This window comes from Poeciliopsis prolifica, unplaced genomic scaffold (genome assembly GCF_027474105.1).
Source record: "Poeciliopsis prolifica strain line A6 unplaced genomic scaffold, Auburn_PproV2 SCAFFOLD062, whole genome shotgun sequence".
Taxonomy (NCBI): Eukaryota; Metazoa; Chordata; class Actinopteri; order Cyprinodontiformes; family Poeciliidae; genus Poeciliopsis; species Poeciliopsis prolifica.
This window is the reverse complement of record NW_026562437.1, coordinates 849,134-876,592: the sequence shown is the minus strand read 5'-3', so window position 1 is coordinate 876,592 and position 27,459 is coordinate 849,134. Positions and strand designations below refer to the sequence as shown.

The window sequence follows — 27,459 nt, the reverse complement described above, 5'->3', positions numbered from 1 at the left end:
CCAGTTCAACCAGGTGAAGTCTGATCATGAAGGAGGAGCATGATTTATAAAAGCCTCATAGAGTTTTTTTTTATCCTGTGTCACTTTTTAAACTTTTAAAATATGAGGAAGTAGAGAAATTCTTATGTCATCAGTTTTCCGGTTTTCTCCTCCCTCCTCTGATAAATCATCATTAGATTGGCCTAAAAAAATATAATAAATTAATCATTTAAACAATGACACGCATAATAGGAGAGGTGGTAGAAACTCATTACATTTAATTAATTACAATTGATTGAGTAACTTTATTGAAAAGGTTTAGTATTAGGAGTATTTTTACTTTCTGTTTTTACTTGAGAATTTTTATTGTGAAGTATTTATGTTCTTACTTGAGTAAAATTTCTGGATTTTCTAATCATTGAATGAAAACAAACATGTTTCAACCAAAAATCCACCAGACACACAAACACCTGCAGTTTTTGTTAAACTTTCATACATTTTTCATTGATAGAAACGGATTATTACTTTTTTTTTTTTTGCTTGATTTGGTTATTTTTTTGTTACTTAAAGAAATTATTGTCATGTTTGCCAATAAAATACCAAAATTTCCAAATAACTTTATATTTTGTTCCGTCTGATCATTCAATTCTTAAATATTAAATGATTGATAATTTGATCAGTTACTCAGTACAGCAAACTTTTTACCAAATACTTTTTCAACTTCCTGGTCGGTTACATTTTACTTTTACTTGAGCAAAATCTTTGATACTGAGTAATAGTAAAAAAAAAAAAAATAAAGTATTTGGGATAAGGAGTATTCAAGTGTTGCGTAACAGTTTCATCATTACGTTTGAATTGATTTGTAAAATTATGCAATTACGTTATAATGGTTTAATCATTGTGTTTACTAAACTCCAACAGCTTTAATTTTCATTTGTTTAAAAAGTTTAATTATCAAAGTTATGAAACATAATGAGGGCAAAGATGGTGGGGAAAAAAGCAGAGTTTTAATTTATTCCCCAGTAATTTTGTGCATTTTGTTTTTGTTAGGGTGAGTTTCACCTTTCACCTTTCACCTTTCACCTAATGATTTCTGCAAATTTTCAGGGTTGTAGAATCGCCTTTATAAGCAATAAAGTAATCAGCCATTAAGTAATTATTTTAAGATGACTAATAGCTTATTACCAGTAAAACATGACAATGTTTGACAACATTTGTTTAGATTGTGGCTCTTAATCTTTTATTATCAGTTTTAATTAGTGCTGTCTACAACTATTTATATTCTGATCCTTTATTAAAGAGACTATTTTGTTTTAATTTTGTGGATTTTACAATATCTAAATTACAAAATCTGCTTGTATTCATTTTTCAGCTGTGCTTCATTTTTGTGTCTGGACATTTAGTGAGAAACAAAATGCAAAACAATTTTCCTCCATCTTCTGGTCTCAGTTTTAAATTACATCTTGTGTTTGCTCCAGTCATTTCAACTATTTCCATTTTATCACCCCATAAAAACTTAACAACACTCTAAATGTGAAAGTAAAATCTAACTTTAGGATATATGACTTAGATGTGCAAAGATATGAGAAAAATCAAACTTTCCCCTGCCGGACTCAAGCTTCATTCTCACAATATTCCACTAGGGGGCAGCAGTGCCAGTTCATGCCAAACCTCTGTTGGCATTAACTTTTAAACTTAACTTATTTTATTGCACAACAAGCATTTGTTTTTGCATTCAAAATAATTTTATTGTAGGTCGAATCTTACTTCAGTCTGTTAACATTCATATCCAGCCAAGCCATGTGAAATCAAAATGAAAATGAAATTTTATATTTTGATGTTTATCATCATGTGCAGAAAGCTTCATAAATATGGTTGATTACAAAGTGTGTGAAAAATAAAACCCTGAATCAATGAGTTACTAAAACCATTTTCCTGCAGGAAGTCGCCACTATGTGGCATTTGTTACTTCCATTGAGCCGCTGCTCAAGATCCTAATGCTGATGGTTTGCGGCAGCCCATAGCTAATCAGTTCTTCCTTAATCTGGAAAAGAAAACACACAGTTGTAACTGAGACAGAATCACTGATTTATCATAAACATTATTGAACAAATTTAAAATGTGCTTAAAGCTTCATAGATCACAGTTAATGTCATGGGCTTTGAGGCAGAATGGCAGAGAAGTGAAGTAAAAAAAAAAAATGTTTTCCAGTTTTCTGACAGGAAGTCAGAGCAGAATAAAAACCATAAATCCAATAGAAAAGCCAGCAGGGAACCAGGGAACAATGCAGACAGTAACAGGGTTCAACACGAGAAACCAGCAAGGAGCGACTGAAAATGAAGTGCTTAATTACTGGGAGGTTGAATTACGAACAAAAGACCGAGGATGATGAGCTGCTGAGTTGCAGATGAGGAGAGAGAGAGAAAGAGGAAGAGACACATTGGGGACACCCAGGTATCAGAAATGAAACCAACAGAAATCCCTGGACATAAGAAACAATTAAACCAGAGAAACAAGGAATAACTGGAGACAATGAATAACTAGAAACACTAAGAAGGTCTGAGCTAAAGAAAAACAGAAACAGGAATGATATAATCAAAGAAAGATACTAAGAAATAGAAAATAATCAAAGTTAATCCTTGGAATTTCTTGAAGACAAATTATTGTTCTTTAAATCCGTCCAAACAGCAAAGAAATAAAATCACACAAGGCAAAAAAAGAAACTGCTGAACAACAAAAAGCAGCTGCAGCTGTGATTGTTGTCTCACCAGCTGGGCGAGGGTCTCCTCATCGTTTATCAGCGACATGGTGGCCAAGATCTTTGCTTTCAGGGCGATAACATAATCTAGAACATCAGGACACAAATGCAGCTCAGAATAATTCAGATTAAAACCTGTTTCAGATTAAAGGTCCCAGTTTCAGCTTCATCAAGTGAAGCTCTCAAACTTACATGGTCCGGCATCAAGTGTTTGGTTTGCAGAGGTAGCGATGGATGTAGTGCCAGTCGTCAGCGATCGGGCCATTGTTCTGCTCACTGCGGGTGTTGGTGTGCTGGTTGTGGGTCCGGTTGTAGTTACAGCCGAGTCTGACGAAACATCAAAAGACCAGCGAAGAAAAATCAGAGGAGTTCAGGAACAAATGGCAGCAATTTAAAAAAGGAGAAAGACTGAAGGTTTCCACTCACTTTTTGCCACCGTCACGATGACGCACCGAAGGTCAGAGGTCAACACAGAGCTGGAGAAGCTGTGGATGAAAGTCAGAGAAACTTTAGCAACCCTGGAAAGTTTAGAATCAGTCCCAGCAGTGCATTAATATCTACAGTGCAAACGTTTCAGAAATATTTACACCCTTTGATTTTTTTATGTTTCGTAGCTTTACATTCAAACTTCAGAGCATTTTATTAGACTGATGGATCAATAGAAAGTAGTTTCTCTACTATTACTAATTTTTCAAACTATTGAACAAGATTCTATAATAAATGACTCAAAAAATGACTCGATCATGGTAACATTTTAGTCAAGATACGGAAAGTTGATTTGGAGTTTGGATTTTGGAGCAAAACCAGGAATAAAAATAATTCCACATCCTGTCCACATGTACAATTAGAGACACTAATAATAATTAAATAAAAGTTAAATAAATTAATGTAAAAATAAAAATAATTGATTTAATTTACCAAACAATGACCTTTAGTGACAAAAATCAGACAGGAAATGGGCAGAAAAAGGAAGGAACGATATGCAGCAAAGGTTTCAAGGCCTGGAATTGAATCGAGGATGAATTTTACAGACTTTCATGAAATAAAAATTATTGGACAGTGGATACTAACTTTGCCCGGACAACAAAACAGATGGGATGGCTGAGTCCTCCTTCAACATCAGATGGCGTCCATCTCAGGGTGAAGGTTCCTGACCCTGATTCGCTCCTCATCACATTGTACGGGCCGCTGAACAGGAGGCCAGTGATCCTTCGAACACAAGAATCAGAAGTCTTGGGTGATATTTCACATTTTAAATGGGCTCCTTTGTCCATCCATCCATCGCCTCTACACACTTCTGCTTGTAGGTGTTGCAGAAAGGAGACAGCAGGAAACTGATTTTTTTCCAGCGGTCATTGCACACCTTGGACGTCAGAGAGACACACAGGACACACACATCTCTAAGGACAACTTAAATCAGGGGAATCCAAGCTTTTTGGCAAACATATACAAAATTGTATTTTCAAACGTAATCATGGGCCAAAAAAACAAACACCCCTAAAATGAAGCAAACAAAGTAGCTTGATATTTATTGTTTATTTATTGTTTGTCCAAAACCTGAAAGGAATTTTTACAGTGGTTTATTTATTTTAGATATAATAAAAGGATTAAACTTCTGCCAAAACCTTTTGTGGTTAATTTTGGTATCAATCTCTGAAATCTTCTAGAAATGTGGAAATGGATTTGAGCCCAGGAGATTCTTGCTGCAAGCATCATTTTGCTGCCCACTGCAAAGCCCACCATGCAGGACTTTGCTTCTTTGCAGTGAAACTAAACCTGCTGAATGACTAATACTGAAAAGAGTCGAGTTCAACCCCGCCCTTTGTTTGTATTTCAAGCTCAGTCCCATATTCAACAAACCCGTCTAACTGGAACCAGGTTGTTTAGCTCAGCCTCTTGGAAACAAGTTTTCCTTTCTCTTACTCAGACTGCGTTGCTTCGGCCTTGACTGTTATTTCCAGGGTCTGATTGACGGTGGTGCTGATTTTTGCCCCATTGTCTGGAGTCGGAGGCAGGAATCTGGGCAGATAGACGCCTTCAGTGCAGGACGGTGCAACAGGATCAACTGCAGCAGAAATAGTAAATTTGTAAAGTGCATCATTAGAATCACTGCAGGTATTGTTGTGTAAGTACAGATCAATCTTTATCAAACTGCTGCCCCCAAAACCCAGCTGGTCCGCAGGTGCCCCCTAGTGGTCATCGACATAAATGATTGTTTATTCATTCATGGTTTACCAAACAGCCCCACCCATCTCATTAGGATGAACAAGTGAGACTTGAGTAATTTTATGTGCATGTAAAGGAGTTTAATAAAAGCCTAACATTGTCACCTTTAAACACAAACTGGACAGGTATCTTGCTGAGGACGTCTCCTGTGTTCCTCTGTGACGTTCCACCATTTGCTTGAGTCAAGGCGAGCGTCTGTCCGGCAATGTCCTCCATCATGAGCTGCACGGCGTACGAACCTTCATTACTGCTGCCGGTGGGGCTGAATGTCAGAGCGCACGACTGCAAGGAAGCAGAAAGAGAAGAACTAAACTAAAATCACAACTAAATGTTTACACAAGCTGAAGCCCTAAAGGCCCGACAAACCCAGGCGTACTGAATGTATGAGCTGGAAAAATGAAGAGCTCACTGCACTGATCCCCATTGAAAACCTCAATTATTCCATCAAATATTGAATCCTGAAGTCTTCCTGAGTTAAAACATCAGTAAACAATGTGAACTTGTTTTCTTTGCATTATTTGAGCTCTGAAAGCTCTGAATCTTTTTCTAATATTGAAAAGATTCAAAAACTATTTTTTCATTAGCAGAGAATAAAAAAATAGTTTTTATTCTCTGCTAATAAAAACAATTTTTTTGCTTTTCAGAGACGTGTTGTCAGTAGTTTATAGAATAACAAAACAAAGTTCATTTTACTCAAACATATAAAAAGCAAGATTAGAGAATCTGATCGTTTTACACCATAGAAATAAATATATATAGACTTGTTTAGCTCAATGGCTAAAGCAAAGTTTAATTTATTTAAAATTGCATAAATATTACTGTAGCTGCACAACTCTTATAATTGTCATTAATGAATAATTAGTTGTCTGTTCTTTTACTACAGATAACTCACCATCTGTAAAAGATGATTTTACGCCTGATCCAGGTGTTACTTACAGATGAGAGGTTGATGATAGGCGCCGGTGTACAGACGTCGCACTCGGATGCATTTTGTGCATTTCTGCATCTTATTTCATCTCCGTCTGGGTCGAATGCCAACAAGCTGAAGTTTCTCTGGCAGTTAGAAGGAACTCTGGAACAACAAAACCAAGAAATGTTTCACTCTCACATTTTGAGCCAATCAGAGGAAAAGTCAGTTTAAAAGAAAAACTGTTCTACTTCAAGTGTCTTGACTGATTAGTAATTTTCTCCACATTGTTTTAGTTCAGCTGCCTAAAAAGCCTTTAAGGAAAAAGTCAGCCCTAACAGAAACCATTCTCTCCTTTTATACATAAAACTTTTTCTTGTCTGTACTTTTTAAAAAAGACTTCAGCAAAGTGTGATTGTTGTTTTGTCCCTCAGGAAATAAGTGAGAGGAAATGCTAAATTATCAAAGTATGCAGTAAAGTGCCTAATTATTAACTTTAAATGTTTTTGTATGTCAACATTACTGTTAAGATAAAACTGATATAGATGCCATTTGAAGATGGGTTTAAGACCAAACATCAGATTGAGTTTTAATGATGATGTTTGATGTGAAGAAGAGAAAAAGAGAAACCACCTGAGAACAGGAAGGACTGCGGTCAGTGGAGACGTGTTGGGTTCGCCCGTATCGGAGCGGATTCCTCTCTCCTCCTGCATTTGGACTCTGAACGAAACAATCCCATTCCTGTTGTCTGTCCAGTTTCCACCAGAAAACCTAATTAGAGACATATTAGAAAGATTTCAGACGAAACTGGGCGGCAGGGAACCCAAAAAATTGACTCAAGAAACAGAAGCATCAAAAATTAAAGGTATAAAGTATCAATTCTAGAAATGACTCTAGTTAGAGTAAAAAAGTATTTTGTAAAAAGTCTATTTGAGTACTGAGTACCTGATCAAATTATCAATAATTTAATATTTATCAATAATTTAATATTTAAAAATTACATCATTTTCCAAATCAGTTTCCTTCAATGAAAAACTTCAGAAAAACTGCAGGTTTTTGTCTCTGTTTCTGGTGAATTTCTGGTTAAAACGTGTTTGTTTTTCATTCAGTTGGTAGAAAATTCTGAAGTTTTACTCAAGTAAGAGCAAAAATACTTCTTAATAAAATCATTCAAGTAAAAGTACAAAGTACAGTGCAGTAAAAATACTCCTAAAAGAACAAGTTTTTAAAAAAGTTACTTAAGTTAATGTAACAGTAAAAGCTACCCAATTCTAGCAGGTATCTTGAGAAAACTTATAAATGTTTATTTCTGTGTGAACTCACCCAAACTGACTCAGCTGGCTCCCATTAGTCACACTGGTAACCAGTCTCTCCTTCTGACACCATTCGCCACTGATTTCCTGGATTTTGTTCAAGATTATCTCTGAAAAGTTGCAGTTGTTTCCACAAACCTGTGCATCAACCTCTGCACAGGTGCTGAAGCTGTACAGGTAGCGAGCCACGGTCTGCGGATTCACAGTAAGAGAGTTTAATAAAATCCAGAGGAAAAGAAAAGCTATGAAATGTTTGAACTCACCGGGAATCCATCTGCTTGCAGGTCTTTAGTGGAGGAGCTGAAGACGAAGCCGTAATAATCAGCTTTTGAGCCGCTGATCATCATCAGCAGCAGCAGCAGCACAGACGATAACATGTTGAGTGAATCAATGCCTCTATGCACAGACTGGATGTTGTTAGAAACAAAAGGCTTTATGCTTGAAGAGGTGCCCACTCCTTACCTCTTTGTCTGCTAAGCATCACAGATACTGAAGGTGAGACAGGATGAAGTCACACGAAGGAAACGACTTTACCTGGAATGAGGAAACGTCGCCGTCTGCTGCGACTTTGGGTGGAAGGTGTTGAAATGCATCACAAACAGATTACACGGCTCATTTGAAGGGAAATTTAATTCAGCAAAGGGACTCATTTTAAACTCAGATATTTGTGAAATTGTACGCACAATATTTCTGTTTATTTCTATCTTTTTTTACTTTGCAGGTGTTTTGCCACAGTTCACTTAAAATGTAAAATTTACTTGTATACTGTGTCTTTTATGACTTTGCATTTGTGTGACTTTGAACTGCCTTGTTTATAAAATTTGCTACACAAATAAAATTGATTAATTTGATCAATTTTGCATTTCTTGGTGAATTTATTCGAGTTTTTTTTCTTTTTGAAGAAAAAAAACTCGATTTTTACACCATCGATTTTAACTGCTGCATTTCTCAGAACAGGTTTCTCTTTGTGTCTCTTGTTGTTCTGACAGGAATATGTTGGCATGAGTCACACAGTCTGACCTTTTAATGGGTCACATTCATCACTTCACCTCCTTTCACACCTGGATGAAGGTACCAGCAGAGCGTGATCCACTTCACACGCCGCCTTTAGTTTTTGACTCCTATTGCATAAACTTCTGAAGATTCACGTCACATGTGGGAAAGATTTCCTTTTTATTTTTGTTTTTCTTCAACAGGATAGTTTACTAGTCCTGTTATATTTAGTCAAAATTACTTCAAAAGATAAAACCTTATCTGGACCAGGACAGATTTTACATCTTTTTTCCTTTTCATAAATAGCAGCAAATCCATTTAATTGCACAGAAGAAGTCATAGTTTGATGTTGAGGAATTAATCTGAACCTCATCATGTTTTGGTCACAAACTTTATTGTATAAACAAAGAGAAAGCAAACAGACCAAAGAAACTCCCATTTTCACTGTTATTCTCTTGCACAAAAACACAGCAATGCAAGAGGGAATATATAAAATAATTGTTCAAGGCTTCTAATCTTTTACTGTCATGTTGAACTGCACTCATCAGCATTTCATAATAGAACAAGAAAACATTTACTTTCATCTGCAGCGTTGCTCTCATGTCAAGTTTTGTTCAGAAACAAATTTTCACTGTTCAATTCTCCAGCTTTGCACATTTTTTGTGTCTTTTTTTAACCATGACAGACTGCATCTGCATGAAATACTTTAAACAGATGTTTATTCTGCACAAAAACAGAAAGTTAAAGCCATCAGCAAAATATCATCAAGAACTGTCCCAGAGTAAAAAGCAAGAAATACAGAAAACTTTGATTTTAACATCTAGAAGTGAGTCTGGGATCCTAAATGAAGGATCTGTGGTTATGGTACCAAGGTCTTCTGGAAACTGAATTTCATCCAAAAGCTGCCTTTTCAAAGGCTTTATTCTATTACCAGGCCAAAAAACAGGGTTACTGTGTAATTATGTAATTGGTAAACAACTGAAAATATTATGCATTAGAGGATTCTGGATAATAACTTTTGATTATGGTTCAGTAAAATAAGTATAACCCCCAGAATCTGACAAAAACCTGAAGAAAACATGATATTTCTAAGCACATGTCCCATCGAGGCTCAGATTCAGGCTATTGCCTTCACTACACCTCCACTTAAAAGCTTTACGATTATATCCCTTGGCAGCCCTTGTCTTCTCAGCTCATCTTTGATCTGGAGAAGAAAACACAATTCCTTAAGTTAAAATAACATTTTGTCAAGGAAGAATGATAATGCACAAAACAAAAGTAATTTACTGCAGAAACAACTATCAGACTGGGATAAAACGGATTGTCTTTGAGCAAAGGCTACTGACCAGGTTAATGATCACTGCAGAGTCATTCTCCAGGGACAGTGAAGTGGAAAGCTTCATATTTAGAGCCAAAACAAAATCTAGAAAAAGCAGAGAGTCAATACTTAGAACAGGATCATTAATCAATAAGGATCATTGGTCTTGTATTCTGTGATGAGTTATCTTTTCCAACATTTAAATCTTCGATATTCCTTTTGAACCAAATGCATGAATACGTTTCCCTGTGGAATGTTTTTGTCCATTATCTCCCATTCAAACTCCATTTTGTTGAAATGCAGTTTAGTTTCTGTTTTCCTGGAATTTAAATGTATGTTTTGCAAATGTGATTAATTATTATTTTCCTAAATAGTGATAGAAACTATTATTATTATTATTATTATTATTATTATTATTATTATTATTATTATTATTATTATTATTATTATTATTATTATTATTATTATTATTATTCACTACATTCACAGAAGTAAAAAAAAAACTAGTGTACTGTCAAATAATGTGTGGGTATTATTATTATTATTATTATTATTAGTAGTAGTAGTAGTAGTTATTAGTAGTAGTACAATACTACTACTATTGTAGTAGTAGTATTGTTATTGTGCTCTCATTACCATAGCAATCAGTAACTGGAAGCTCCTCCCCCTTTTTTTATGTAAAGGGGCAGAATCCGTCGCACTGATGTTAAATACCAACTTGATTTTCTCTGTTGAATAAATACAATATCTCAGGGTGCCCTCTGTTGTGAAGTTGGCCATATTGGACCAGAGATGAACATGGAAGAGTTGCATATGCACAAGCCAACATTCTTGTGTTGTGTTTCAGTGAAAGTGGAGTTTTGTAAAGTAAACTGTACTCCTGTGTATTCAGTATACAGAAATTCAAAGTGGTGCGTAATGACGTAAAGATGCTGCTTGGGATCCAGCACAGCAGTTGATGATGAACCATGTGCTGTCAAACAATATGTGGATGGAAACTTTCAAAAGACCATTTTTTAGTTCCAGGGGCAACGATGGAGACTTTATCAATACAAATGTAATTATAAATGTGGCTCCTAGTTTCCTGTCCTTGCTGAAAATAGCAATCCTAAAGAAAATACATGTTGGTACAAAATATTTCTATGGCAATTTATAAATATATTTGTGTACGTCCAAGGAACGCAGAGAAACTACAAATTTACCAGGTTTGGTGAATCTCTCTAACTTCAGTCAGACTTACATGGCCCTGGTGCAAATGTTGTGGTGGGTTGGTTGGTAGTTGGTGGGAACACAATCGTAGTTGGTGGAGATATAATCGGTGGAGGTGCAGTCGTAGTTGGTGAAAGTGTAGACGTATTTGGTGGAGGTGTAGTTGCTGTAGCTGTTGTTGGTGTAGCTGTAGTTGTTGTAGCTGTACTTGGTGGAGGTGCAGTTGTAATTGGTGTAACTGTAGTTGGTGGAGTTGCAGTCGTAGTTGGTGGAGGTGTAGCTGTAGTTGGTGTAACTGTAGTTGGTGGAGGTGCAGTCGTACCTGTAGTTGGTGTAACTGTAGTTGGTGGAGGTGCAGTCGTACCTGTAGTTGGTGTAGCTGTAGTTGTTGGAGGTGGAGTCAAAGCTGTAGTTGGTGGAGGTGGAGTCATAGCTGTAGTTGTTGGAGGTGCAGTCATAGCTGTAGTTGTTGGAGGTGCAGTCATAGCTGTAGTTGTTGGAGGTGCAGTCATAGCTGTAGTTGGTGGAGGTGGAGTCATAGCTGTAGTTGGTGGAGGTGGAGTCATAGCTGTAGTTGTTGGAGGTGCAGTCGTACCTGTAGTTGGTGTAGCTGTAGTTGTGGAGGTGGAGTCATAGCTGTAGGTTGGAGGTGCAGTCATAGCTGTAGTTGTTGGAGGTGCAGTCATAGCTGTAGTTGGTGGAGGTGGAGTCATAGCTGTAGTTGGTGGAGGTGGAGTCATAGCTGTAGTTGGTGGAGGTGGAGTCATAGCTGTAGTTGGAGGTGCAGTCGTACCTGTAGTTGGTGTAGCTGTAGTTGTTGGAGGTGGAGTCATAGCTGTAGTTGTTGGAGGTGGAGTCATAGCTGTAGTTGGTGGAGGTGGAGTCAAAGCTGTAGTTGGTGGAGGTGGAGTTGTGAATAGAGGTTGGATTGTCATGAACGTAAACGCAGTTGGTAGGGGTGCCATCGTGGTCAGAGGGGAAGCAGTTGCTGGACCTGACATTGGGCAGCAGATGAGCAGCAACATTAGCGCTTCAGGAAAATGTTGATTGAATTCAAACCGAAAAGAAAAGTATTGATTTCCACTCACTGTTCCCAGTCGTCACAAAGACACATCGAAGGTCAGACTGGTACACAGAGCCGGAGGAACTGGGGAGGTAATCAGAGAAACAGCTTAGATACAAAACTATCACACATCAATTCAGTTCAACAACGTATTAAAAAGGTAGATTATACAAACAGAATAAAAAGATCTGTCCCAGAGATGCTAGTTTACAAAATGTTATTATTATTCATTTCTGATGAACCTATAGTTTCCTCACTCCTCTCCTTCTTCTCTCCGTTTGTCAAAGATTTTAAAATTCTGATATTGGTTTATAAAGCACTAATTTATTTTGGGCTTTCTCAATAATTAACCATGCAGATCCCTTTGGTGTTAGGAGATCTGAATAGAAATAACAAAACCACAAGTAAAAAAATATGAAGCAGCATTTTGAGCTTTTTTCCATACATTAGTAACATAAGACACTAACTTTGCTTGGACCACAAAGCAGAGAGTTTGTTGCTGTCCTGCATCACTGGCCGATGGCGTCCATGTCAGGGTGAAGTTTCCTGATCCTGATGAACTCTTGTTCAATCCGAACGGCCCGCTGAACAGCAGCTCAGTGGTCCTTTAATAAACAGGACAGACACTTTGTTACGATCATATTTCCATTTTTTCCAACCTGCAAAGACATCACTGTTTTTATGGGGAGCCCTTTTTAAATTTAAATATCATAGTTTCAAATTAAATCTTTAATTAACCAACTAAATATTGAAGCTAAATATTTTGGTCATAGCTAAATATTTAGGTAATTAAATAAGGTAAATTCACTTTCAGGTAACCGTTAGTGGACCACCAAAGTAAACTCCTGCTTTCAAATCAGTTTTGTGCTGGATAATTAGCAGGTAAAATAAATATTTAGCTTGGCAGTAAAGCTGTCATTTGGAGCAAAATACATAACTGACAAATTAGTTTGCTTATTAAATATTTAATTTGAAACTGACATTTATACACAAATGACTTCTTCTGTGATTGGCTAAATCACCCGAATCTTTGCCGTTTATTTTTGACTGTGTAACTTTAGAAATGGCCGCCTATAGTGTTGTTGGCATTGGCAATGCTTTTTATTGACATCATAACTGTCATGCTTAGACATCTGCTGTTGATACTGTTTTTCAGTCAGAAAAAAAAAATAGAAAAAGCTTTTCTTGACTCTAGTTCCTTTTGCATTTATCAATAATGTTACACTGAGTTGTTTGATACATGAGGTTAGTTTAAGGGTTAATTTTCGACATCACTCACTCAGCCTGGGTCGCTTCTGCTCTGACACTGATTTCCACAGCCTGGTCAACGTCTATGAAGAACTGAGCTCCATGTTGTGGAGTTGGAGGCAGAAACCTGGGCAGATATTCACCTTCTGTGCAGGACGGAGCTGCAGGATCCACTGGAGCAACATAAAGAAACAAATTAACTCAGGCTGAAAGGAGCTGATCAGTTTGGTCATTCAATCAAACAACATGAAGCTGTTAGTTGAGAAGTGAATATTTAACGTAACTAGATATTTCTCTACCTCACCTACTTGTCTTTCCTACATTCCTTCTCGTATATTTTTGTAATGTGTCTGTATTAACCTGTAGTTACTGATGCTTCAAATCTAATATACGCAGAATAAAAGCAGATTTTTCTAATCCAGCTCGGCTCTTTTTGGGTTCCAACCAGTTCAGAGTTAATTTTACCTTTGAAAACAAACTGGACAGGGATCTTGCTGATGGCGTCATTCTGAGGTTTCACCTCCTGTGTATTGTTGCCATTAGTGAGAGTGATGTTCTGCCCGGTAAAGTCCTCCACCACCATCTGAACCGCATACGGACCTTCAGCACTGCTGTTAGTGGGACTGAATGACAGAGAACAAGACTGGAAGAGAACAGAAAGGAGAACAAAAATACCAAATTAAAACTATGGATTAAGTCAAAATTTGTTTCTCTGTCATCGTTGAACTGATAAGAATCCACATATAAACAGATACACCATAAGACAAACAGAATACATCATGTCTATTTAAGTGCCTCATTTTAGCAACTGGCAGTAAGTCGGGCTCGTTTCCGGTGATGGACTCCACCAGGGCTGCACTTTGTCACCGATTCTGGTCATTACTTTCATGGACAGAGTTTCTAGGCGCAGCTGAGGTGTTCAGGGGATCCGATTTGGTGGCCTTAGGATCGCGTCTCTGCTTTTTGCGGATGATGTGGTCCTGTTGGTTTCATCAGTACGTGATCTGCAGCTCTCGTTGGAGCGGTTCGCAGCCGAGTGTGAAGCAGCCAGGATGAGGATCAGTGCCTCCAAATCCGAGTCCATGGTCTTGAGTCGGAAAAAGGGTCGAGTGCCTCCTGCGGGTCAGGGAGGGTGTCCTCCAAGTGGAGGAGTTCAAGTATCTCGGGATCTTGTTCACAAATAAGGGAAGAAGGAAGTGGGAGATTGACAGGTTCAGCGTCCGCCGTGAAGCGGGCGCTGTACCGGTCTGTCATGGTGAAGAGAGAGCTGAGCCAAAAAGCTCTCAATTTACCAGTCGATCTACATTCTTACCCTCATCTATAGTCATGAGCTTTGGGTCATGACCGAAAGAACGAGATCTCAGATATAAGCAGTCGAAATGGGTTTTCTTCGTAGAGTGGCTGGGCTCTCCCTTAGAGAAAGGTGAGAAGCTCAGTCATCTGGGAGGGACTCAGAGTAGAGCCGCTGCTCCTCCACATCGAGAGGAGCCAGTTGAGGCTCGGGCATCTGGTCAGGATGCCCCCTGGACGCCTCCCTGGTGAGGTGATCTGGGCACGTCCCACTGGAAGGTGGTGTTTGCAGGTGTTTGCTTCATAATTCAGCATCTCCTGAAGACCCAGGACACGCTGGAGGGACTATGTCTCTCGGCTGGCCAGGTGTTTGCTTTCCAGACCAGAGTTAGCATCTTTTCCCGTTTGGTTGCGAGTGATTGGTGACGACTCATGTCATGAATCTACCAGAGTTCAAAGAGCAATGCTCTCTGATGACACACAAAAAATATAGTGCAGGTCAGATATTATAGGGAGATATTGCTGTTGGAATAATCTAGGGGGCGCACTGTTATAGCATTTTGAAATTTATGACATGATGGGCATCTTAGGTCTGGCCCCGCCCCTTTAGCATGTCTGAAAACTCAAGCTTTTGATAAGTTTTAGATGACCTAATTGACCAAGTATAAAGCAGATAGATCAAAATCCATAGGAGAAGTTAAAGTTGAAGAGGTGCTTAAGGTTGACCTGTTGTTATTTCACTCAGTGGTCACATTTAATAAAAAAGTAGAAAAATCCAGATTATCCAGTGTTTCTGACTGCAAATTTCCACATTTGATACTCACTGATGAGACATTGAGGACAGACGGAGGCGTGCAGACGCTACACTCTGAACCAGCTGCATATCTGCATCTAATGTCGTCTCCGTCCGGGTCAGAGACCAACAGGTTGATGTTTCTCTGACAGTTTGAAGGAACTCTGAGAGAAAAAGAAACATTTGATAGAGCATCACAACCAGATTTCTATCAGTCCCTGCAGGTATTTGCTTCATAATTCAACGTGTCCAACTGGTTCTTCGAGGTTTCTTCACCACAAAAATGTTATTTGAGTGGTTTTGCTTTGTTATGGAACAACCTCCAGAATAGTTTCAGTTCAGCTTTCTAAAGATTAACTCTCTCCACAGAAAAAGCATACTTAGATTTATACTGATTTACCTCAACAAGTTGTTTTAAGTATAATAATGTTCATTTTGAGGAACAACAACATCTGAATTATCCCATCAAAGCATCAACATACGTAACCGATTTTGTAAAACAGGAATAACTGTCCGATTTTCATTATATTGATTATCATTTGCTTCTGATTTGCAGAGTTTCATCTGTATATGAAGAATTAAAAAACAAGGGAAACAACAGTTATCTAAATATTTTGCTGCGTTTGTAGATAAACTGCTTAAAATGATGAATAGATTTACCTCAGCAGAGGGATGATGGCGGTTTGGGGTGATGAGTTTGGTTTGTTGATGTCAGAACGGTTTCTAATTTCAATGACCAACATAGCTTTCGATAGTTCAATCCCATTTCTGTTTTCTGTCCAGTTTGTAGCAGAAAACCTACAACAGATGATGTTGAGATGTTTAGGAAGATTAAATCTCCAAAGACCAACAAAACCAGATGATCAGTTGATAATGACAGGTTTTTTTCTTCCTTAGAAAGCAGGAAACTCCAAGCAGCCCAACTGGTGAAACTGTCTGGTTTAGGATTTTCCAGCATCAGTTTTAATCTGAACAAAGCAAAATGATATTTCCATTAATGTTGACTTACGGAAAATCTAATGTAGACAGGAAAGTGGCTGGAAGATCCTGAATGTAGGCCGTCTGACACCATTCACCTCCTTTTTCATCACCTGGATAAATCTGGAACCCGCTACAGTTTCTATCACACAACCACAAGTTGAACTCTTCACAAGAGCTGAAGCTCACCTTGAAGTTGTTGGTTAGCTGTGAAATTTCAGTGAGGATATGTTGAATACACTCTTTAAAAAAGCAAGTGTGATATTTTATAAAGAGGCTCAACTTACCGGGTAAAAATCTGACTGAGGGTCTCCAACGGTGTAGCTATAGACGACGCCATAGTAAGAAGCTTGAGCTCCGCTGATGAGCAGCAGCAGCAACACAAACGACAACATGGCGACAGAGTCACAACTTCCAGACAAAGACTGAAAGTTATGAGTGTCAAATGAAGTTATACTTCCACAGACAGCCTCTGGTCCACGCCCACTGCTCCATGTACAGAAGATTTAATGGTATGCATTGTTACTGAGGCTTCCTGGTGTGAGGAAAAATGTCTGATGGCTGATTGTTCACATTCAAAAGTGCAAAATGTGACTGGTGATATGCAGTAAATGCAAAAGTCACAAAACTGAACTGAAAGACTGAAACTTTTTAGAGACAAATGAAGTTAATCCTCCACAGATAATCTCTATTTCACCCCCTCAGCTCCATTCTTGGGAGATTTTACAGTCAGCATTAGCATAATGAGGCTACCTGGTATGAGGAAATGTCTGATGGCTCAAAGATTACATTGAAATGCAACAAACGTGGAAACTCACAAACCTTTTGCTCAGACAGAAAATCATTCTGAGAGGATTTTATCTGTGAGCAGGTTGCAAAACTCAAAAAGCTTCGTTGGTGAAAAAGTCAACATCTTCCAGCTCATTGACAAACACAACCCAAAACTTAACATCATCTATTAAAACCAGCACATCGAAATAATCAAATTTGTTTTCGAAATTCTAATTTGCACAGTTTTATGGTCAATGGAAACACAACTAATAAAAACTATTGGATTAATCTATTAACTGATATAATTTTTAACCACAATCTCCAACTTTTCCTGGGAGATGATATTGTGTTTCTTGGACAGTAAGGATGTAGACTTTCCTCCAGAAAGTATCTAGAAAGCATCCAAGAAACATTTCAAACAAAACCCTGAAATTAATTGAGTTCTTTAAGCTCTTCAGTTTTCATTGCCTTTATTAGCGTCAGCAATTTATTCTGCAACCAATAAAATGCTAAAACCTGCAGCCAATTTCTGCAAGAACCGTCTGAGTGAAAAGAAAGACGAGTCTTTAATGTAACGGCAAGGAAAACAGAAAACCTTTATTTCATCATCTTAAAGTGGGTTTGTGATTCAGAGATTTAAATGATATGAAAGATATTTTGGAAACTTACAACCTGCCATAATTTTATCCAAAAACTGTCATTGCAAAGACTTGATGCCCAAGGGATTCTGCAGGTATTTGGGTCATTGGGTCATTTGGGTCCACTGCATCTGCCTCACCATCTCACCACAACACACCAGGACAGTATCATACACATTTATTCTCTTTGGAATAATGAACAACTGGAAATTATATGCATGAGAGTATTCTGACTTTACAGTATTTGTTCACATTAAACTAAAAAACGTTTTCATTTAAATGAATTTAAATAAGTATAACCACAAGAATCAGATGAGAGATTAAAGACAAATCTTGTACATCAAATCACTTTCCCCATCAAGGATCAGACTCATTCTCATTTTTAGCCACTAGGGGGCGGCTGTTGTAACATATTTTTGGTCAAGAGCAGATTCAAAGTATCCATAAGGTTAAAACCACTTAACGCTGGAAAACATTTGGTGGACCTGTGGATGGAGCAGCAGGTCAGCAGCAAAAGCTGATCGAATTCAAACTCAAGACCAAAGTAAGTACTTTCTCAAGCCATCACAAAGACGCATCGAAGGTCAGACTGGTACACAGAGTCAGAGGAACTGGGGAGGGAAATAAAGCAAAAGCAACAGCTTTGACATAAAACTATTAATGAAATAAGCAGACAATTCAGTTTTAATGAAGTGTTAAAACAACAGTTCATATAACTATCAATGCCAGAAATGCACAATTTCTGAAAATGAGATTATGATTCTGCTGTGATGAACCCAACACTAAACTAAGCTCTGTTTTAAACATCTTTGTTCTTTTATGACTTTAAATAAAAATTAATTATTCAAATAAAATGAGATTAAAAACGTTCTATTTAAGGAAACCCAGCAGATTACAATCATTCCTCCTGGAGGAGCGCGAAGCTCTTGTATTGAATCATTGACTCTATAGCAATCCCTCATGCTGAGCTTGCACATTGCACCAGTAGAGAGGAAAAACTCCCTTTAGCAGGAAGGAATGTCCAGCAGAACCAGCACCAGAACCTGGGTATATACAAGTGGCCGTCTGCCGCCTATGGAGTTTTGAGAAGAAATAAACAGATGAATCAGGTGATTTAGGATCATTTCTGATGTTCTGATGTTCTGATGTTCATGAAAGTAAAATGTTGGAGGAATGTTGATTATTAGACAGCTGGATTGTAACAGCTGATTTCCTCCAGGACCAAACTAAATGCCAGACCAGATGAAGCTTCTGTGCAAAGAAAAATATTTGAGAGAAAACAAAAAGCTAACAGTTGAAACAACAGTAAATTAAATAAGACACTAACTTTGCTTGGACAACAAAGCAGAGAGTTTTGTTCCGTCCTCTATCACTGGCAAATGGTGTCCAGGTCAGGGTGAAGCTTCCTGGTCCTGATAAACTCTTGGTTATACCTGCCGGTCCGCTGAACAGGAGCTCTGAGATCCTTTCAGAAACAGGAGAGACACATGGCGTTCAAGTGATTTGAGGAGACAGTTATTTGAAAAAGAAGTGTTTTTTGATGTCAAAATATTCACTTTTTTATGGACAAATGTGTAACTTTACTGGATTAATCTTCAAACTGACAGAAGAGTTGCTAGTTTAACTCTGTTGTTTTGTGACCTGCATTATTTTTCCCTGTGTTGCTCCAGTGGATCCTGCAGCTCCGTCCTGCACAGCAGGTGAATATCTGCCCAGGTTTCTGCCTCCAACTCCTGAACATGGAGCTCAGTTCTTCATAGACCTTGATGAGACGATAGAAATCAGCATCAGAGCAGAGGCGACTCAGTCTGTGTGAGTAGAAAATAAATATAGTCTCTAATCAGAGTTCAGCTTCTAAATAATGTAAGGTTAAAATCTGAAATTTGATCTTTATTGTGTTAAAATAACACAATGACTCCAACTGGTACCAAAAACATAAAACCTGAACATTGATTGTTTTTAGCTGTCAGATCATTTTGATAATTAGTTCATAAAAATTTTTCCAGGGCATTTTGTTCATATAACCAAACAAACTGATGGGTGTTGAAATAGATTTTTAAATTTGCACAATACCACACAGGATAGCCTTGATGCATATGAAATATATCATAGAAAGTTAAAGAACACTCTACGTTCACATAAATTTAGATAAAGATCCAAACTAAAACAACTGGCCACGCTCAGATTTTACATAAATTCTATAGGGAAGATTCTACAGAAAAACAGGCCTGGACTCCTTAACTGATGTTTAGACAGGGAGTCTGTCTGCCAGGCAATTAACAAATTCCTAAGCGTGGTTCAAAAGTTCACTAGGAGCTTAAAACTTTTTATAAATAATTTTATCCATACTAGAATTAAATGTGTTTCCTTTAAGCATGTTTTGAATTAGTCAGTTTTAGATCAAAACTTATAGTTAGTATTTAGCATTAGATTTTGTTTCAGTAAAACACAAACACGTTCTAGTTCAATCATTGAGGCAGAAAACCAAAACAGGCACAGGTCGTAAATTTAGCTGAGGGAGAGTTGCAGGAGACACCTGGTACGGCAAAGACCCAGTTTGACAATCCATATATCTGCCTTTGGGGCTCTTTAGCAGAGGTAATATAACTAACATTAAGACAGTCCCCACAAAGGAAAAACACACCTCCTAATGTATATATTTAAATTTAGAGAAAGGCACAGGCTTATAAAAGTTTTCGTTTGCAACAGAGAATTCGAATTGCTTTCTGCCCGAGTCCACGATTCCCGGAAAATGCATTTTCTGTGTTTACTTTCTTTCAACTCGTGCAATTATTTCTGTTTTGTCACATCTTGGACTTTTGATAATCTGGGTGAGATGCTTATTGTACCATTCCTTTGTGCATTGATTTTCTCTGGATAAAACTCTGGATATCTGAAGTCTGACGTCGTGTGATTGCTCTTTCTCACTGCGCATATTGAGGCTCAAGAATCTGGGATCAGAGGAATGAATTAATGAGCTAAATCAAGTTATTCCTCATTTTAATTCTTAACAGCTCGCAGCGGTACGAGCCGCAGTCCGGTTGACGGCGTGAAAAATAATTAAATAAAGAGACATTCTATTAGGTGTAGATTAATGCTAATGGCATAAAGAGTTACTGCCCTCTTTATGCATTGCTAATGGCAAGCCCCAACTAAAGATTACTGCCAGCCGCAGAGGTTTTTTTTTGCAGTAAATAAACTATATTTCATCAACCTATTTCTCTAAATTTGTTCCTTCTTCTTTTGTTCCAGTGGATCCTGCAGCTCCGTCCTGCACAGCGAAAATCTGCCCAGTTTGAAAAGGTTCATGGCAACAATCTGAAATTGGATATTGTAGTGTTGTGATAAAATAACACATTAAGGTCCAACCTATAAAAACAATGTAAACCCCTGCATGGATAAACGAAGCAGAATTTGACAGTCAAATTGGAAAAAACCCAACACAGTGTGAGCTAAAGGCTACCAGTATGCTAATCAGACATTTGCAAAGCAAAAAATGGGAGCTACCACAATGCTCAACATTTACGTCAATAATTTAAATAAACACATGGGTGGTGTGCACAAAGTTAGTTCACATCACATAATTAATCATCAAAGTACATTATAACTTAGATACTGTTACATACAGACATTGACATCCGAACAGGTAAGACATTTTAGGTTTTAGAGCCTTTATCTTCTGAGGTAAATCTGACATTCATCAATAAAAATCTTTTTCTCTGTCACTTGATCTAAATTTCTGCAGCAAGACACTAAAGAGAAACAAAGAGAAGAGCTCTCATATTTTTCTGTTTTCAGTTCTTTGAACTGGTTCATTTTAAATTCCTGACTAACTTTACAGGAGTCTGAGCAATAATGCCAAAAATTGCAAACAAAAGGAAATTATAAAATTAACCAAGACTTACAAATTGAAAGTAAATAAACCAAATGACAAAAGTTTACCTTCCACAATAAAATAAAAAGGAGAAAACTAAAATAGCAGCTCATTCCTAGAAACTCCTTTGAATACTTAGAAAGCATCATGTTGTCGTCTCCGGTCTTCAGACATTTGCATAAACAAAGCGCTTCATGGCAGAGGTCGCAGCAAAGGTTACCTGATGATCCAATCTTTGTTCAGCAGAACCGAGTCGTTCACCATGTTGCTCTTTGTGCTGCTGGTAGCGATAATTGGCTGGACAGAAGCTGGTTATTATGGACTTGTGCTTTCTCACACCACTAAAGATGTACAAGGAAACACATTTACAGTAAGTTCAGACTTCATGAAGTTTATTTCATTTTCCTTTTTAAGAGAATCAGATTTTATCCAACACTTCTTTACCTTAAATCTGCAGGTTGTGCGTCGCTTGAAGGCGAGCTTCACCTCCTGTGCAGAGCTTGAGTCATGGTGGAGTTACACTAATAAGATTGATGAAAGCAGCGGAGAATGGTGTCTGGGAGAGTATACCCTGGTGGACAGAAAGAGTTTCTACAGTTCCTACTCTGGGTAACTGAATCTCAACATCAAGCAAAAAATATATCTAATAATTTTCTGTTTTTCCAAGAAGTCTAGAGTTCTTCCTGTCAGTTTTCTGATCTGCTGTTCTGTAAAGTTTTCTTGTTTAGAAACTTAGTAACATCAGAAATCTTCCCAATATCTTGTATTACAGGTGGAATACTGGAGCCTGGATAAACAACAGAAACGGCATTTCATCTGGCCTCGCTAAGATATTTATTGAAGGGAGGTTCAGATCCGACATCAACAGATCGAATTCATCACCACTAACCGGAATCCTTCCTGTTATGAGGTAATTCAGATTTTATATCATGTTAACAACAAATACCTGAAACTTTTTGTGCTTTTGCTGGAGCATAAACTGTATTTTGAGTCTGATGTTTTTTTGTCCTTTTTTTTGAAGAAAAATTAGATCCAAACACTGAATCAATTTTATTTGTAACAAAGAGTCACATGGAAACAAAGCAAATTTAGTAATTAATTTAAAATTACTTAAAAATAATATTTCTCTTTAAGGCAAATTTTAATCTGTAAAAGGCGGATTAAATTAGACATATTAAATATTGGATCCATTTGGTAATTTCTCAAAGCAACAAAACTCAAACAAAAGTTTAAAACTAAAAAATGAAAAACACTGAAGTATAAATCAGTCAATATATTGAAGCTCCTCTGTGAATGAAAACATTTAAACAGATTATTTGTCCTCAGGAGTTCTCTTGTAATTATGTGATATTTGTTTTCTGTTTCTCTCAGAGTTCCCTCAAACTGTCAGAGAAACATCAACTTGTTGACCTTTGACCCTGACGGAGACCATGTTCAATGCAGACATGGATCCGGTTCCAATGAGTGCTACACCTGCACACCTCCGTCTGTCCTCAGCCTCTCACCAGTAAGTAATAAATGATATCAAGTTACAGGAAAGGGAAATGTGAGGTTCACAGGTAGAAGAGAGGAGGGAAATATCCTTCAGCCAAACTCACTCACAGGTGGGAGAAAAAGCACAAGGAGAAATGTTTTTCATCAGAACATTTCTGTTCTGATAAGATTTCCACAGTATTAGAGCAGCATATTATGTGACTATATAAAATAAAACATTTGCTGACTATTAAATTATGATTTAACTGCAGCAAGCTAAAGTCATTCATTCATACATGCTAGTAGCCTACCTACATAATAATTATAAGATCTTGTAATTTCTGCCTTAGAAATAGCAGAAATGCATAGCATGCAGAAAAGTAAAACATTGACAATCTATTTCAACTCAAAGTTTGAAAAGACTCGTACTCACTGGAAATATTTGAAGTTCCACAAAATATTTTATATTGCAAATTAACTGCGCTGTGCTCTCAGCATAAACTCTCAGTTGATGTGCTTAGAACAATAAATCTGCAACTTGAGATAAACAGAAATGAATATTGTCAATATAACAAACACAAATAAAACTCACAATGAAATACAGTAAATTTATAACTTGATTTATAATCTTTATTTCTCTCTCTGTCCTCTTGCAGGCTTGTTCTCTATCATTCAGTCCAACCAGCAGCAATAATGAAGGTTTATATGCAGTTCAGCTGATGATGGAGGATTTTCCCAGACAGACAATCAATCTGACTGATAGCAAAGATGCAACAGAGTCGAGAAACTCCAGCATTTCTATGACCAGAATGCCTGTCCAGTTTGTTTTCAAAGGTTTGATTTAATATTTCAATCATGTTGCTTCACTGCAAAGAGAAACACTGGAGTCACTAAATTTAACATTCAATAATTATCAGTTGAAAGTTGATCAATAATAATAAATTACTTTTAAATTTTTTAATACAAGAATGTCAGATAACAAGAAAATCACATTTTATTAGAACAACTCAGATGGACAAATGTGTAACTTTACTGGATTAATCTTCAAACTGACAGAAGAGTTGCTAGTTTAACTCTGTTGTTTTGTGACCTGTATTATTTTTCCCTGCGTTGCTCCAGTGGATCCTGCAGCTCCGTCCTGCACAGCAGGTGAATATCTGCCCAGGTTTCTGCCTCCAACTCCTGAACATGGAGCTCAGTTCTTCATAGACGTTAATGAGATGATAGAAATCAGCATCAGAGCAGAGGCGACTCAGTCTGTGTGAGTAGAAAATAAATATAGTCTCTAATTAGAGAAAAATGTTTATATTATTTCATAATATTTTGAAGATATTATTTAATGCAGGTTTGAGGGCATTTTGCTGATATAACCAAACAGACTGATGTGTTTCCTGTGTGTTAAAGGATCACTGGGATCCTGTTCAATGGACCGTTCAACATGACCAAGAGTTCATCTGGTTCAGGATATTTCACCCTGAGATGGACGCCGTCTTTCAGTCAAAATGATGAAAGTCATCCCGTCTGTTTTGCTGTCCAGGCAACGTCAGTATCTGATCTGATCAGAAGTTTTCAAATGTTTTCATTTTCTCTTCTTAAGTAGAGGTACAAATACTAGCGACGGATAAAAGTAACAAAGTAGAAAATAAAATTAATTAAAGAAAAGGTTTTGAAATGTACTTATGTACAAAAGTAAATATAATTGTTACCTTCAATGATACAAAGTAATTTTTGGTCTGACTAAGTAACTAAAAGCTCTTCTTGGTGATGCAAAAATACATTAGGTTTAAAGTGGACATATGGTTTTAAATAAACCAATTAGTTTATGGTTCATATAAACAGAACTGCAATGTTTGACTCTGAACTCCTGGTTATTGTAGCTTCACAGACTCTTTGTTTACTCCTGTTCTGAGCTGCTAGAGCAACTTGCTTTGCTGCTGTGATATTTGCATTTCAAGCCCCGCCCTCCTCCACGTCACAGAGGCCTCCACTCCACCCCGGTCGGCCATTTCTGTAGTCTGACGGCAACAACACATCATCTACCGGAGAGAAACTTTTCATCCCATAGTTAATTAAAAATGTCAGCAATCATCCATACATGTTGTCGGAGTCTGATCCACAGCAGGAGAATGAAGTAAACAAAACCTCAAGATAATTCATGAGTTAGCTAACATTACTGAATGCATTTGGATCATTTGTTCCCCAAGACAAAAAACAGGCCAAAGAATCACATCCAAAACATGCAGTCCCTCTATATTCCCATAGAGGGCGCTAACAGCTAGCACACAGCGCTAACAGAAGCAAAAGGCTCAATGCTACTAGCAAAACAGGACATCATTATCAAAACATAAAATTCATCTGTAACGTTAGTGTTGTCATTATTTGGAGCTCTTTGCTTTGCTGTGTCCATCATTTCAGCAGAGGAGGAACTGACCCTCAATCAGAAAAATCTGCCTGAAAATCCCTGTGCAGTGGCAGAAGCTGCTGAAGCTCTCTGCTCCCCACAAACCCACTTTTCCACCTGATGGGAACGTTACTGAGAAAAACAAGCTGAGCAGCGATGTAAAGAACCTTCTGTGTTAATAAACCCAAGAACTAAACAATTCAGCATAACTGAACCTGGACCACAAAATCACTGAGGACAAAATGTTGGATTCATAGAACTGGTTGGCTGGAAGTCATGACCTTGTTCAGCAGCTAATGTGGTGAAATCATAGCCAAGAAATGTTAAAGGCAATAGAGAAAAATTAACAAACTGAAAAATAAAACCTAAAACAAGTATAAAGATATCTACAGAGGACCAGGAGAGAATAAATTTAATTATTTTGCACTCTCAAAGTACTCAAAAAACAACTATTTAAGGACTAAAAAAGTAAATTTTACATGATCTGTAAAAGTGCGACAGACTGGCGACCTGTCCAGGGCGCCGCCGCCTCTCGCCCAGAACGCAGCTGGAGAGGCAGCAGCTCCTCCCGACCCGTTAGGGAGAAGGATGAACAGAAAATGGATGGATGTTAATTGTAACATTAATAAATGACCATTTCAAAAAGAGTTTAATATTAATGTTTGGTGCTAAATTATCTCCCCAGTGCCTCCAGTTCTGTCTACCAGTCTGAGCTTCGATGCGTCATTGTGAGGGTTGGAAACAGTGAGTTTTTCTTCTTGATCATTGATTTATCTTTTATTTCCTGAACTCATGATGTTTCTGCTGCTCTTATCCCAGTACCTTTCATAGCGACTCCATCTCCTCCTCCTAAAACATGTAAGTAGGATGAAAACAGGACTGAAAGTAACAGGAAGTTGTTCTTTACTCCATGTTGATCTCTTGCTCTTCCAGCTCATGTTAAGGTTGTGAAGCTGAAGATCAAGACTTCGATGTCACTGAAAGACAAACAAGATGAAATGGAGAAAGCGGTCAGTGACGTCCTGGACTTTAACACAAACCATCACAACCTGAGTTTAATCCTAATTAATTTATCCCAAATGTTATTTCATAACTTAAACTAATCAGTAAAATAACAAACACTTAACTTCCATGCTATAAATATGAACCAGTTAAAAATATATTTTAGTAAACTTCACTAAATAAAGCAAAAGTTTATAAAGAATGAGTGATCCAGATCTTGTTGCTGAAAAAAACACAAAAAGTCCAAAGATAATAAAAACTATCAACATTTAATATTTAGTTTGTAGAGTTTTTAAATGATGAAAAACCTGCTAGATTTTATGTTTCATATCTACAATAATTTAAAGTTCCTCTTCTGTATAAATCTTTATTAAAATATTGTGTTGTGATGGTTAAATTCAACTCTTGACTTTTTTCCATTTTTAACTAGAAGATTTTAAATGACTGTATCTAACATAGATTTCATGTTTTCTTCTGCAGATTCGAGATCAACTGATTACAGGAGGGCTGCCTGCAGACATAAAGGTTCACCTGCTAAGCTTCGGTATAGCTAATAAAACAGCTGCCCCCTAGTGGCCAAACAGGAGAATGAATCTGATCCCTGCAGGAAATTTGATTTAATCTTCCTGTATATTTTAAATACTTCAGGGAGTTATGGTTGTTTTCAGTAATTTAGTCTGTCAATGCTTAAAAAAAATAAAATGGATAAACTTTCACAAATTATTATTATTATAGATTATCAATATAAAGTAAATAAGGTCAATATTTGGCATCATGTTTTTATTAAAGCTGATATTTACAGAGGGATTGCTACTCTGTGTTCATGTGCAGCATTTCTATCTCTGGGATTTTTATTTAACTTAAAATTATAAATGCACTGTAAAAAATGTGTGCTGCATTTAGTTGTGTCTACTATCTTCTACTCTAGAAGTCATGTTACTCAGCACTTAGTCTTTCATTTATGTATTAGCGACTGTCAAACCAGGTCGCCGAGTGGCTGAATAGGGGAATCTTTGTTGACGCGTCAGCTGATCAAAAACGCAATCCAAGTTGCATTTAAGTTGATTTATTTTGCCAATATCCAAAACTTCACAGTGTCCACACAGCATAAAAACGGATCCGTAGAAAAAACAGTGAATAAAGACAAAATGTGCTAAATTGATGCGGTCAGCAAAAAGTAAACCTTCCCCCATCACCCACTCACTAAGATCACCCAGGTGAGCAA

General features: G+C 37.3%; 3 protein-coding genes and 1 long non-coding RNA gene across 4 annotated transcripts; 2 read left to right on the top strand and 2 right to left on the bottom strand.

Moving 5' to 3' along the window:
* Positions 1-1,324: 1,324 nt before the first annotated feature.
* LOC129379888 (uncharacterized) lies at positions 1,325-7,612 on the bottom strand. Its single transcript, XM_055060827.1, has 11 exons — positions 7,447-7,612; positions 7,194-7,375; positions 6,504-6,641; positions 5,900-6,035; positions 5,068-5,245; positions 4,661-4,802; positions 3,809-3,946; positions 3,164-3,222; positions 2,930-3,064; positions 2,748-2,824; positions 1,325-2,023 (listed from the first exon to the last, which is right to left on the bottom strand). Exons 1-11 carry the CDS (start codon positions 7,558-7,560, stop codon positions 1,931-1,933), a joined length of 1,392 nt encoding a protein of 463 aa, XP_054916802.1. The 5' UTR covers positions 7,561-7,612; the 3' UTR covers positions 1,325-1,930.
* A 936-nt stretch (positions 7,613-8,548) lies between these two features.
* Positions 8,549-16,486, bottom strand: LOC129379885 (mucin-5AC-like). The gene is made up of 12 exons (XM_055060824.1): positions 16,363-16,486; positions 16,107-16,282; positions 15,758-15,895; positions 15,129-15,261; positions 13,480-13,657; positions 13,046-13,187; positions 12,234-12,371; positions 11,792-11,850; positions 11,497-11,697; positions 10,735-10,875; positions 9,523-9,599; positions 8,549-9,380 (listed from the first exon to the last, which is right to left on the bottom strand). Exons 1-12 carry the CDS (start codon positions 16,468-16,470, stop codon positions 9,294-9,296), a joined length of 1,578 nt encoding a protein of 525 aa, XP_054916799.1. The 5' UTR covers positions 16,471-16,486; the 3' UTR covers positions 8,549-9,293.
* On the top strand, positions 11,210-11,605 carry LOC129379897 (uncharacterized). Its single transcript, XR_008608252.1, has 3 exons — positions 11,210-11,286; positions 11,353-11,460; positions 11,527-11,605. It is a non-coding gene; the product is annotated as an uncharacterized LOC129379897 (long non-coding RNA).
* A 332-nt stretch (positions 16,487-16,818) lies between the features above and the next one.
* LOC129379911 (uncharacterized) lies at positions 16,819-26,910 on the top strand. The gene is made up of 14 exons (XM_055060855.1): positions 16,819-16,831; positions 19,155-19,296; positions 20,737-20,787; positions 21,605-21,728; positions 21,816-21,967; positions 22,131-22,268; positions 22,730-22,865; positions 23,488-23,665; positions 23,951-24,092; positions 24,236-24,373; positions 25,918-25,976; positions 26,052-26,090; positions 26,166-26,242; positions 26,715-26,910. Exons 1-14 carry the CDS (start codon positions 16,819-16,821, stop codon positions 26,805-26,807), a joined length of 1,482 nt encoding a protein of 493 aa, XP_054916830.1. The 3' UTR covers positions 26,808-26,910.
* Positions 26,911-27,459: the final 549 nt, after the last annotated feature.

Excerpts from the sequence above, each read along its gene's own strand:
- LOC129379885 (XM_055060824.1), bottom strand. The coding sequence starts at position 16,470 with ATGTTGTCGTTTGTGTTGCTGCTGCTGCTCATCAGCGGAGCTCAAGCT. Across the intron at positions 15,896-16,106 it reads CTGTCTACATTAGATTTTCC|GTTTTCTGCTACAAACTGGA; the intron begins GTAAGTCAACAT and ends CATCTGTTGTAG. Across the intron at positions 13,658-15,128 it reads CTGTCCTCAATGTCTCATCA|TCTTGTTCTCTGTCATTCAG; the intron begins GTGAGTATCAAA and ends GTTCTCTTCCAG.
- LOC129379911 (XM_055060855.1), top strand. Across the intron at positions 23,666-23,950 it reads TGTCCAGTTTGTTTTCAAAG|TGGATCCTGCAGCTCCGTCC; the intron begins GTTTGATTTAAT and ends GCGTTGCTCCAG. Across the intron at positions 26,091-26,165 it reads ATCTCCTCCTCCTAAAACAT|CTCATGTTAAGGTTGTGAAG; the intron begins GTAAGTAGGATG and ends TTGCTCTTCCAG.
- LOC129379888 (XM_055060827.1), bottom strand. The coding sequence starts at position 7,560 with ATGTTATCGTCTGTGCTGCTGCTGCTGCTGATGATGATCAGCGGCTCA. Across the intron at positions 7,376-7,446 it reads TGCAAGCAGATGGATTCCCG|ACCGTGGCTCGCTACCTGTA; the intron begins GTGAGTTCAAAC and ends GTGAATCCGCAG. Across the intron at positions 5,246-5,899 it reads CTATCATCAACCTCTCATCT|TCGTGCGCTCTGACATTCAG; the intron begins GTAAGTAACACC and ends GCTTCCTTGCAG.